General features: G+C 39.4%; 1 protein-coding gene across 1 annotated transcript in view; it reads right to left on the bottom strand.

The window, feature by feature from the left end:
- LOC108677330 (endochitinase A) overlaps positions 1-2119 on the bottom strand; it is a 9764-nt gene extending 7645 nt beyond the window's left edge. The window contains exon 1 of the mRNA XM_018165548.1: positions 1959-2119. Within this exon, the coding sequence (XP_018021037.1) occupies positions 1959-2025 (67 nt within the window). The 5' untranslated portion in view covers positions 2026-2119. The remainder of the gene's footprint in view (positions 1-1958) is intronic.
- Between the last annotated feature and the right edge of the window lie 11795 nt (positions 2120-13914).

Here is a 13914-nt window from a genome sequence, read left to right as displayed (position 1 = left end):
GTGTATGTCAGTTGGGTCTGCTACGTTTTCTAGTGCCGATTCTATTTCAGTTGAGAAGGAGGCCCAGTCAGCTTTGTGGTAGTTAGTGTATGTTTTTGTTTGGTGTTGTAGTCGGAAGTTTGTTTTTGTTCTATAGTCTAGTAGTATAGGCAGGTGGTCTGATGAAAGTTCTGTCAGTGTAGTCCAGGTAATGTTGTTTGCTATAGTGTCAGAGGCTGTGGAGATGTCAGGAGAGGTAGGTTGTTGATTGTTTGTGGTGGGTAGACGAAACCTCTCCGCCTACATCGTGGCTGGTCTCACGATCAATCTCCAAATTCAATTATCAAGTAATATCTCCCAAACTAATGGATGCAGCTTTATGAAACTTGGAACACTTATTCATCAGAACCTAACGGTGATGTTTAGCTTGTAAATTTTTTTAATTTCACCTTCATTTGTGAGTTACGTGTATATTGCGAAGCAGGCTGAAATTCGCAGTGATCAAAGAATTTCTTCCAAACTATTGAACAGATTTGAACAAAATTCTGAATATACATTCCTAACAACCAAACGGTGATTTTTTTGCTTATAAAATTTTTTTTTACCTTTGTTAGCAAGTTTTTTTCCATTTCACTGTCATTCTTGATTTCACACTTCCTTATATTAGGCCCGTATCGCCGGGTAATTTGTCAGCGATCAAGAAATTTCTTCTAAACTACAGAACAGATTGCAATGAAACTTTGTATTTAAATACCTAACCTCTCAACAGTGATGTTTAGCTCGTAACAATTTTTCCATTTTGCTCTCGTTCGCAAGTTATACAGATATATAGAAGGAAACCAAGAGCTTTATACATATACCGGTAGCAGTATAACTTGCAAACGAAGGCAAAATGAAAAAATTGTAAACATCACCATTACTTAGGTTAGGTATTTAAAAACTAAATTGTGTTCAAATCTGTTCAGTAATTTGGACAAAATTTCTTGATTACTGCAAATTTAAGCACGTATTATTGTTTAAATCACGAATGAAGTTGAAATAAAAAAAAAATTTGGGAACGAAGGCACAATCAAAAAAATTTTTCACGGGCTAAACATTACCATTTGGTAGTTAGGACTGTAAATTCAAAATCTTGTTCAAATCTGTTCAGTAGTTTGGAAGAAATTATTTGATCACTATGAATTTCAGCCTGTATTGTCATATAAATATGACAAAAACAAACAATGGCAAAATTCAAACAATTTTCACAAGAAAAACATTATTGTTAGGTCCTAATGAATACGTGTACCAAGTTTCATCAAGTTAAGTTCATTAGTTTGAGAGATTTTCCTTGATCATTGAATTTGGGAATTGGCCGTGAGACCGGCTGTTAATTTGTAGGAGACGTAAACCCATGGGATCTGGGTGAAAAAAAAAACATCGCTGGGAGTCATGTGCTGCACGTGGTGTTTACAAATCGTCAAAAAAACGTTTGAACTTCTGACATTGAATTTGGACTACCGCCCCCCCACCGCCCTCTTCTTCCCCCAAAATCTTTCCACTGCCCTCAGAGGGGCAATATTGCCCACTTTGGGAACCACTGGTATAGACAATGGCTTAGATAGCTCGTTGCTTGCTTCTCTTAAGTCTGGGATGAATGCCATCTAGGCACTGTGCTTCTGAAGGGTTAAGCTCTTTAAGCGGATCATAAACTTGCTCCTCAGTAACTTTTACCTCTTGCAGTTACACCTCTGCTTTAGTGGAGTGGGAAGATGAGAGATTGATGGTGAAAACCAATCTTGTATCACATTCTGGAAACATCTTTACATTTAAAACAATATGTATATATATATAATTTTGTAAAAAAAAACATATATATTTCAGGGCACTGATTAATTACCAAGTTCCTTTAGCATGACAGAGCATGATATAAATAAATTACATTATATATTATTTGTGAGCAAATTATGTCAGACACTAGTAGATACATAAATTCTTACTCATGAATGCATTGTAGGATGGTAGCAGGATGGCTGGAATTCTGAGTGCTTTTTCATCTGAGGCCATTATAAAACTTGAATAATATCACATGTAATATAAATCACTTTCACCACATACAGCTTCCTCAGGGTAAAGTTAATAGCTATATGACAGAACACCTGCACAAAGAAGAAAAAAAGAAAATTACTTAAAGTGTCTTTTAACTAATATTTATTTTATATTTATCCAATGACACACAATAAGACAGACTTGAGAAGAATTTATAAAAGAAATGTCCTCCTTCAAGTATAATCTTCCAGTTTAGTGGTGATATCAATCAACACAAATTTTCACACAAATGTCTTCAAAGATACCGTAGGTTTAATTAATTCCCAGAATTTTTTACAATGTACTTTTTTCCAAGTTTGAGACAGATTTGGGTTGAAGATAAAATCTTGGTGACTTTGCCACTGCAGATCAAAAAGTTGTCTAATGCAATTGAGCTTGGTGACCAAGCTCACGTGATTGGAGATCCAATCAGAATGCATGAAACAAAAGACTATACCAATCAGAATGCAGGAAACAAGAGACTGCATAAACACATGTAGCACAGAAAACAAACACTTCTTTTTTAGTGCATTTTCTCATTTATGGAAAAAATGCACTATTGTGCTCGCCATGTTTGTCCGTACGTCTGTGTGTCTGTCGGTCTGTGACCTCAAGTTTTCGTCTACAAGAAAATGCGCTCTCTGTCACTCACTGCAGTGAGTACAGAATTATATTTTTTCTTCTTTTATTTGAAAATTCCATGACTTTCCATGAACTAAAATGAAATCAATTGACTTTCCAGGCCTGAAAAATGAAATATCAAATTCCATGATTTTCCAGGTTTTCCATGACAGGTATGGATCCTGATGTCATTGGAAAAATGGTGTTAACTAACACTAAAAAAGTGTTAACTTTATCTTTAGTCTGCTTTCCTGATGTTTTTTTCCAATGATAGGAGATGGCTCAATGAGGTTGAGGTCCTCTGCCATTTCTGCATTCTGGGCTGTTTCCCTGCCATTTTTCCAATGACAGGAGATGGCTCAAGTCTCAACGAGGTCCTCAGTCATGTCTGCAACTGTGGCCTCAGGAGGACTGGCTGAGTAAGGTTGGCTGACAGGGATAAAGAAAGTTATGGTGTTGGGGACCTGGTATGGAGTTGAATCTGGACAAATGGGGTCTGCAGTGGAGTCAGGTTGGGAGCAATTTAATTGCAGGGTCTCTCTGGTTAGTTCAGTGACAATTTTTGTTATATCTGAGTTATCAGTTTTGGTACAAAAGGCAATAATCTTCGACACAAGTTCAATAAATTTGGTTACAGCAAGACCCTGCAAACTGCAAAGTAGGAGTTGCAACTTGCAGGGTCATGTTCCAGTGGTGTGGTGTTTTCACAGTATTGGCAGCCTGAGGCTGTGTAGGTTTAACTTTTTGAGCCCAGGTTCTGACTTCAGCATTAGGAGTAGGAGACTGAGGAGACAGAGAAATTTGTACCAGAACTTGAGGCAAAATTGAGTTGCTGAACATTTTTTTTAGGTGTCTGCTTCACCATCCTCAGGGCATCTTGATAAGAGACTCTATGTTGTCTGCTCAACCCTGTTTCTCACCACTGCCTGGGCCTTGTTCATCAACCTACATCCCCCATTGTTAGCAGTGTGCTTGCTGCTACGGTTGCAACAGAGAGGGCTGCCTAGTGCTGAACAGTCTTTCACATTATGGTGCCACTGGCGCTGCATGCAACACAGTGTGGGGCATTTTTGCAACTAGTGGCACTGTGGTTAAATTTTTGGTATTAAAACCAATGCCAAGGCTTGGCAATGTAGGAGCTTACTTGGAAGCACTGACACCCAACCCAGCAACCCAAGTTGAAGAAAGGCCAGCAGTGTGCTTGTGTTGAAAGTGATCTTGAACATTGATATATTTAATATTTAATCTTTCCTTTCTAGAATTCTTCCTGGTTTCTGCAGTGGCATTGCTGTGCCATGTGCCCTGCCAGAATGAAAGCCTCAAGCAGGTCTTCATACAAGTTTCAATACATCTTCACCAAGTGGGCCAATGACTAGAACAGATCTTACAAAATTGACAGCAAGATGACACTTTACTTTAAAATTCTTATTGTTACCTTTGACTTTGAGTGGGACCCTCTTAAAGCTTAAAGTGACAACAAGAATTTTTCATCCAAGATTTTTGCTGAATCCAGCAATGCCTGCTTTGCCAAAAGGTGAGTCAGCGAGAGCCTTACTCAGAGTCAGATAATTTGAGAATTTATCAATTGGATGGGCACAAGCAACTGGCTCTATGATAATAACTTCCCAAAACAAGCTCGAGACAGCAAGCTCTGACTCCCGGATGGGCTTGACCAGGTTTCCAAGGTTAGTGGCTTTAGTACCTGCAGTTCTCTGAGCAGAACTTGCAGAAGTCAGCAGGCTCTCACTTGTCAGGCTGTCTACCGTAACTCCCTTACTTGTGTTAGCAGTTACTGCGTCACTTCCGTGACGTCACCATAGCATGCCTATATAAGCTCCCCGAGCGGACCTTCAGTCAGTCTTAGGCAGTCAGAGGCGAGACGTAGTACAGCCATCATCATGTAGTCCGCACGATCACGGCCAGACTCTGGCGTCAAGTAGCCCCCGTCTTTAGAGTAACCATCTAAAACCTACCTTGTGTAATAACCACCAAGCTTCCTTGTATTCCTATCTAGTTCGTAAATATATTATTAGACAACTAGCCTCTCAATCAACCTGCCACTTATTCACACCTTAGATACAAAGCCTTGGACCCTCAACTCAAACAAACCTAAGAAGATCATCCGGTTATTAATCAATACTGAACTTTGAGATAGTTATATATTATCGGGCCAGTCAGAGCAAATCACATCCTGATAATCTGGCGCCCAACTGTGTGATAAAGTGGCAGTGAAAATTGACTTTGAATATTGTGAAAATGATTATTCGAGAGAGTGCTAAGAATCATAGTGGCAAAGCAGACAGTTTTTTAGACTCTCACACAACTTCAATTTAGATTACTATAAGTAGACCAGTAAACTCGAGTAAAGTATCATGGATACCAGCATTATCATACATAAGAAATTGGTTTAAATATTGAGTAATTGAGGAAATTAAAAATGCACTGATTCTAAAAAATCTCTGGTTTGCCACTATGCTAAGAATGATAGTGAAGAAGAAGAAGCCTGACAAAAACTTCAAAGAAGAACGTCTACAACATCGTCTACAACGTCGTCGTATACAAATTGCACAGGTAGAAATGTCACCATGCGTAAAACGTGGGTGTCTGAGATATATCCGTTACATATATAATAAAAAGAAGAATCGCGATAATAGATTTCTTCTTCAATAAAATGATGTCTACAATTCTTCATAAATATTGAACGTCTTCCTAACTAAAAGCGCTGTGAATATATTCTCCGAACGCTGAATATAAAAATCTTAGAAGACGAACATTCATCACGTCAGATGAGCGAAGATCGTATTCATCACATCAGAAGAGCGAAGATCGTATTCATCACATCAGAAGAGCAAAGATCGTATTCATCACATCAGAAGAGCGAAGATCGTATTCATCACATCAGAAGAGCAAAGATCGTATTCATCACATCAGAAGAGCGAAGATCGTATGCATCACATCGAAGAGCGAAGAGCGTAGAGCGAAGAAAGTATGATGCTGGCAGCGGTCACAACTGCCATCCATACAAAAAGTTCATCACATATTACACTCGAGGCGAATGCCGACGAAGTGAATTAGGGGTGCCATATTCAAGAAATCATCATCAAGATGAGAGGCCGCGGAAGATAATTCAATGCTATAGGTAATCAAGATTAGCGTTGCAGCAAGAAGATTACCGGACAACTGGCGCTGACCCGAAACAAAAGAGCAGGCTAACACCAACTACAGGCGCCTAGACAACGTATCGCTGCCCGGAAGTTGAGTATTCTATCTTACGTAATACGTGGTAGAATAATAATAATAAATGTATGACGTCAATAAATACATGTATTTCACAGGTTACAAACTGCAGCACATCCTAGGTATAAAAATCTGCAGTAACACACTGATCATGAGTGAATTTTTATATGCTTTAATGCAGCGAGTCTCTATATAGTAAATTTTTTTACTATGAATATTGCCAACGTACAGTCGGTGATGGGTCAATTGGGTCTACATCTGAGTCAATTGGGAGCTGACTGAGGCCATTTAAACAGGTAAAACCATCAAAAATTAAGTAATTACTTTACCCACCATTGAAGAATTACTTAACATAACATAACATGACAATGTTGGTTTTATGTCACATGTCAGCGCTGAAGATTAGGCCTGATGTGGCAGCATGGCCTGTTGCTGATTCATACTTTTGTGACTTGTTCACAGAAGATCTAAAATTGTGTCATTTTACTGGATCTTTTCAGGACTGACAATAGTTTGAAATAGCTACTATATTTCCACCGGGTTTGATATGGTGCTACGGTAGGCATTTCAAGTCTGAACATATATTTTTCCATAGCTTTATCTAGCCTGTTCTTAATGTCATTGCGTGGATAAGTTGCAGTGCACCCACCCACTTCACCCACCTTATCAGAAATAGCACCACTGCATCCTCCAGGCTCCAAGTCAGGCAAAGCCATATGGTCAGTTAATGCTATCGAGTTATAGGTTTCCAGAATGTAGTTTGAATCAGCGACATGTCAGCAACTCGTAATGATGGATCATATGGGTCAGCCTAAGATTGTCTTGGTTGCTTGTAAGGAGTTATCAGCAGTTTTTGGCACTGTTTTTGTTGCAGACACAGAAACCGGTAGAGCAGAAGAGCTGGCGGGAGCGCAGCCGTGCACCACCAATTTTGTGCACCAATAAGCCCTGAATTGAATGCCTTGGATCTCTCCGGACTTCCACTAATCAGCCGTGAACCACTCGGTTTTGTCGTCCTCTGGCCTTGCATAGAACCTGCCGTGCACCACCAGACCGCGGATCAAAACTTACTTCTGGGCATCGTTAAATTACGTAATTTTACATTCCCCTTATCTGAGGTTAGGTTTCAGATAGCTGAGTTCTGTTCCAAAATTTATCATCCTTTGACAAGTGGCCGTTCGACCCAGGGCTGGTTTGCCCCATGGCCTAGATACGGATGGCTTGAAGTGTTGAATGCTACATTCCGGAGGGCAGGAATCATGATGGTCCATTACATCCAGGGCAGTGGTGGTCTTTGCCTCTTTGGCAGGCAACTCAAGCTGGCATCCCTGTCTGAATCATACCTCAATGCACTCAGCACCACCTCCTTTACCTATGCCGCATCCGGCAACGGCCGCAATCATGGTGACAAACCAGAGATTTTTTAGAATCAGTTCATTTTTAATCTTGTCATTTACAAAAGATTTAAACCAATTTCTTATGTATGATAATGCTGGTATCCATGATACTTTGCTTGTCTACTTATAGGACTCAAGAATGAACTTGAGGGAGTCTAAAAAACTCTCTGCTTTGCCACTATGGCCGCAATGCACTGGCATCCTTGGGAAGTTGAGCCAAGGAGCTTCGAACTTTGGTTCACCACTCCTGTCTATACTAACAAAGTTAAATATCAAACTATATATACAGTGTGTATTTGGAAATTGCACAGTCAGGCACAGAGCAAAGTAACTTGTGTCTGTCGTCCGCTGCAGCTTGAACCCATGGTTGAACTATAATACTAGCCTAGTTCAACTTCAACCATGGCTTAAACCCTTACTCATCTGCCCCTAAAGCCTTCTTTTTACAAAATTACAACACTTCTCTTTAACTTCACTTCTTGTTGTTTGTTTGTCTGTCAGCTACAAATCTTATAATCAATATTTGACATACTTCTACCTGTCCAAATTCCAATCGATCAGGAAATTTTGCACACTTGCGTAAAGTTGGAGACAAAGCAAGAATCAATTGACAGAATGAATAATTTTCTAAATTGAAATTTTTTTCATTATAAAATTTTTTTAAAAATAATATGTGTTTAAAAATAATATAGTCGAATGGGGTAAGACAGGATCACAGCCTTCATGAGGTAAGAAATGACTGGCCCATGGCATGCATTCTAATTGCACTGAATTTGATTTGATGAAAGAATATGTTAGAACAATCATTTCCTGTCATTTCAGTGTTTGTTTCAACCCTCTTCTGCAAATAATGAATTTCTGGCTAATTTTTAAAGAAAACCTATGTAAAGAAGGGTCAAAAAATAGTTAACCCTGTTTGGGAAATAAGCTCTGTCTAATGACAAAAACTCTTTTGGCCAGGTTTGTGGATGTAAAACAGACTATCAAAAGCACCTTTTGAGACATACTAGGCATTCCTTTCTGCTACCATCACTGCCTGACATGTATTCTAAAATGGGGTAAAAAAGGACTGGACATGGGGTAAGACGGGACCACTAAATGATCCTGTTTTACCCCCCAAATGGTCCTGTCTCACCCCACAAATAGTATCTACTCTATTACCCTACAGTTTATCAAAATAGTTTTTTTAACAAAAATAGTTTTTAAATGAATATGTTATTGTGGGTAATACTTTAGATTAAGTGCATACAAAATAATATACTTTTAAAAATTACTTTTTAAAGACAACACTTCCAAAGAATCCACTATCTCCAATCTTACAGATGTACAATGAATTTGTCATCTAATTTTCGAAAATTAAAAAATTTTATTTTTTACATTTTTAAATATATATTTATTTTTTTTTAATATATAACTTTTTTTCAAAATTATTTATTCTGTTAATGTATTCATGCATTGCCTCTGACTTCACACAAGTGTGCAAAATTGCAGAACAATTAGACAGGTAAAAGTGTGTCAAATATCAGTTATAAGATTTGTAGCTGACAAAATTATTTTTTCAATTTTTTTAATATTGAAAAAAAAATAAATTTTTAAAATCATTTATTTTGACATTTGATTCATGCATTGTCTTTTATTATAACTTGTTAGCTTTTTTAATTAGAGATTTGGGTCGGAAAAAAGTCGGTTTTCCGTTGCCGACCACCAAAAACGGATTTCAGATTCTTTATCTACACCCCAAAAAACATACCTAATTAAACAAAAAAAAAACATACTTTTTTTGGATGCACTTAATCTAAAGTAATACCTTATTGTACAGTACAAGGAGTATTTTGGTCAAAATTTTTATCTTTTGCTCAAACTTTATTATAACTTGTTAGCTTTTTTAATTAGAGAAATTTAGTCCACTATTTTTAATTGCATTACAGGGATATAGAAAATGCGGATGTCCCTTTGGACCCTTCCCATTAGTGAGCTGCAGAACTAGTATGTGCAAGATTGGCTGGGGGAAAAATCATTGTGTGAAAAATGAAAAATAATTATGATCACAACTTTGTGGGAGCCTGGGATGGCATGGGCTATGTTTGAAGAAGTGCACCACAAATGCAGTTGGCAAGAAAAGAAACACATGACGTCTGCACTTATGTTATTATCCATTGGTTTTATTAACAATTTGATAAATTTTTCAGACAATAACACTAGTGGAATATACATAAAGCATTTAGCAGTGCTTTACAATGAACCAAAGCCAACCCACTATTACTATGCTTAAAGTTTTCTCGTGACAAAAACTCCAGGACCAATGTGACTGATATTAGAGTTGACTTCCCGCAAGTTCGCAACACAAAACAGTAACAAGTGGTTGTTTAATCAAATAATGTGTTTCTAGATGGATAATATTAAATATCAGACTTTTATGTTGTACTTTTATTAAAAACCTTGTAACAAAAGAATTACCAATTGGTCCTGACCTGTCTAGGCTGTCTTACCCCAGCCTGGTCCCATCTTACCCCAATCCCAATGATGGGACCAGCACACCAGCTTCCACCTTCCAGCAGATGGGGTAAGATAGGACCAGCACACCTTTTTTAATCTGTACAGAAAACTGTGTTGTATGCAAAAAGTCTGAAAGGCGTCGCAGTGAAAGCCTCACTCTGAATTGTAGCTTAGAAGCCCATTGCATAAATACACCTTGTGATAGGTTTACGATTTTTTTGTTATTCATGGTATAGATCATCTATAGTCATAATAGTCTATACCATGAATAATTAAAAATCACTAACAAGGCTAAACAAGCCTGTAGAATCTACCTATAATAGATGCTACTACAGGCTTGTTAGTGATTTTGGTCCTGTCTTACCCCATCTGACTGACTATATGTGTTTAAAAATTTCTTGTTAAAGACAACACTTCTGAAGTTTCAAGTATCCAGTGTCTTGGATGTTACACATGTACAATGAATTTCTAATTTTATTTTCAAATATTAAAAAAATTAGGTATTTTTCAAAATTTTGTATATCAAAATTTTGTAAATTTTCAAAATTATTTATTCTGTCAAGTGTCAACACTCAACTGAGTCATGCATTGTCTGACAGTTGGCAAACCAGAGCTTTTTTAGAATCAGTTCATTCCTAATTTCCTNGATTGGACAGGTGAGCACAGGTCAAATTGTGTCATAGGCTCATAGCCTATATGGATTATACATTATAGCATAGCGATCTCGGCATCATACGTTAGGCTTCCACAGCCTGTTGCCGATTCTGTTGTGCCGTGTAGGCCTACTCGTTTCTTGGTCCACACTGACTACCACTGATCCTTTGATCATCTCTAATAAAGGTCGGAAGCTCGTCTACACTGTTGACAAGGTCCCGCATAACATTGTCCAGTCTGTTCTTAAACGCATCGACGCTGGGAGCCTACACCACATGTGCTGGCAGTCTGATCCACCTCTCCAGTCTCCACCACACGCTGGGTGAAAAACCATCATGATTCATGAATATGATTCCTGCCTTCCGGAACGTAGCCTTCAACACTTCAAGCCGTCCGTATCTAGGCCATGGGGCGAACCAGCCCTGAGCCCTTGGTCGAACGGCCACTTGTCGAAGGACGATAAATTTTGGAACAAAACTATGCTACCTGAAACCTATTACCTAACCTCAGATGTGGTGAACGCAAAATTACGTAATTTAGCGATGCCCGGAAGTCAGATTCGATCCGCGGCCTGGTGGTGCACGGCAGGTTCTATGCAAGGCCGGAGGAAGACAAAGCCGAGTGGTTCACGGCTGATTGGTGGATGTCCTGAGAGATCCAAGGCGTTCGATTCAGGGCTTATTGGTGCACACAATTGGTGGTGCACGGCTGCGCTCCCATAAAAAGCATCTTCATAGTCTGAGAGTCCAGGTACACAAATGATCTCCTAATGAGACCTAGCAGTCTGTTGGCCTTGTTCACTAGAATTTCGACGTGCTGAGAAAACTTCAAACTTGNATTTATTGATGATAAAACATTTTCAAAACATATCAATGCAACTTTATCACAATTAAACTAACCCAGTGGTTCCCAAAGTGGGCGATATCGCCCCCCTCTAGGCGGTGGAAAGATCTGGGGGGGGGGCGGTGAGGAAGAAAGGGGCAATTGGGGGGCGGCAGTCCGCGAAGTCGAAGTCAGAATATTATACGTTTGTTTGACGATTTGTACACAACACGTGCAAAACATGACTCCGAATCAAATAAATTTTCACGAGCTTAAAAATCACCGTTCGGTAGTTAGGAATTTATATTAAAAATTTCGTTCGAATCTGTTCAGTAGTTTGGAAGAAATTCCTTGATCACTGCGAATTTTGGCCCGTATCGCCATATAGCTTCCGAATGAAGAAGAAATTTAAAATTTTTTACGAGCTAAACCTTTAACTTTGAATCCAGTGCAGGTTTAAATGCATTAAAATCGAAACACGTGCAGGTTTAAACGCTTAAAAACCACAACACCTTCAGGCTTTAACGTATGAAAACCATAACAACTGCAGGTTTAAACGTATTAAATCTAAATATCGGATTATTGACAAAATTTTATCGCAAGTCAAGGTGTTATTACATGCTAGTAAATCAATAGTTTCCTATCGCTTCAACAGACACTATAAACTTGTACGGAACTCCACTTACGACATCTCCGAGCAGGCGTACAGTTACGTTACGTATCTTCACGCTCAAATGTTTTGATAGTACCACCTCTACAGTTACGTCATCAAGTCAGCACTTACGCCACTCGCAAGTCGATTTTGCGTACTTACGAAGTTTTGATAATACGGCCCCTGTATGATTGATATAGCCTGCAAGTGACCGATCGTTTGCATCTGGTGAATGTCGTGAATGTGAGGCTCCGTTAATGTCCACGGCCGTTAACACGGCCGTGTTAAGCCGTGTTAAGCCATGTGACTAAACCTGCTGGTTTAGTCACATGAAAACTAATTTAACGATTCACGTCATTAAAGTGTTCTCATGTACCAAGATTGTGTTCCCATTAATCTCATTAATCTCTAATAAACAAATGAGTTGATTAGTCTTCAAGTTCACGTTGGCATTGAAAATGAGAAGACAAGCGTGTCATAGCATTATATTTAATTACAATGACATACAAATAACTAATGCAAACGCATGTCTAATGGCAGCGACTGCTGTGTTTATGTTAACAAACGGAATGTGAAAATCAAATTGAACGCGGCGAGCCTTTGACGTGCGACGAAGACAGAAAAATCTTACGTACGGAGACCAACGAAAGACTTCACTGGGCTGATGCAGCTGATGTGAAGTCTTGGTAGGAATAGCACTAGAGAGAGCTAACGTGAGGTCTCGGTAGAAACAGCACTAGAGAGGGCTAAACTAAATTGTAGGTAGGAATAGCACTAAAGAGAGCTAAAATGAAGTCTCGGTACGAATAGCACTAGAGAGAGCTAAGATGAAGTCTTGGTAGGAATAGCACTAGAGAGAGCTAAAATGAAGTCTCGGTAGGAATAACACTAGAGAGAACTAACGTGAAGTCTCGGTAGGAATAGCACTAGAGAGCTAAACTAAAGTGTAAGTAGGAATAGCACTAGAGATGGCTAAGGTGAGTGTAGGTAGGAATAGCACTAGAGATGGCTAAGGTAAAGTGTTGGTAGGAATAGCACTAGAGAGAGCTAAGGTAAAGTGTTGGTAGGAATAGCACTAGAGATGGCTAAGGTAAAGTGTTGGTAGGAATAGCACTAGAGAGAGCTAAGGTAAAGTGTATCCACTAATGACAGTACCATGGTTGATACTACCGATAATGCCACTGCCACTGACGCTACAATTAATGCCACTACTTCATATGCCACTGCCACTATTGCCACTGCTACTGCCACTATTGCCACTGCTACTGCCACTACTGCCACTGCCACTATTGCCACTATCATTTGCGTTACTGTCACTACTGATATTAAGAGTCGTGTCAGTGCCACTGCTACTGCCACTAATGCCACTATCCCTACTGCCACTGCCGCCGCCTTCTGATCGCAAGTTTGTCAAAGCTACAGTTTGTATTTACATTTAAATATAATTAATTGAAGTTATAATCCATAACTTCAGTGCACTTAACAAGCTAGCTACTTTACTTAACCTTCTGCATGCCCTCCACCATCATCCTAGTTAGGCTCCTCAAGTTAATTAGGTTCATAACCTAATTAAGAACCATAACCTAATAGGTACCCCTAGTTAGATACCACAAGTTGATTAGGTACATAACCTAATTAGGAACCATAACCTAATAGGTACCATCAACTATCAACTAATAAGGTATAACCTCATTAGATACCACTAGCTAATTAGTAACCATAACCTAATTAGCTGTTATAAACTAATTAGGTGACCCTCAGGTACCGCAACCCCAGCACGGGCAGCAGGTAGAGGGGAAGTGGGAGGTGGGTGGTGAGGGGTGCAGTGCTGGGGTTAGGGGGGCTGTACGGGGGGGCGGTGCTGCCCCCCACCTCAGCGATGACCCGCACGGGGGAGCCGCTGCCCCCCGCCACCTTCAGCGGCAGTGACGTCACCAGGAAGCCCTTCGCCGGCAGCTGGGGGGGGCATGGGGGGCATTAGATTAGGGG

The sequence above is a fragment of the Hyalella azteca genome, unplaced genomic scaffold (genome assembly GCF_000764305.2).
Source record: "Hyalella azteca isolate HAZT.00-mixed unplaced genomic scaffold, Hazt_2.0.2 contig10828, whole genome shotgun sequence".
In the NCBI taxonomy this organism is placed as follows: Eukaryota; Metazoa; Arthropoda; class Malacostraca; order Amphipoda; family Hyalellidae; genus Hyalella; species Hyalella azteca.
The sequence above is the reverse complement of the archived record's forward strand: the minus strand, read 5'-3'. Positions and strand labels throughout refer to the sequence as shown.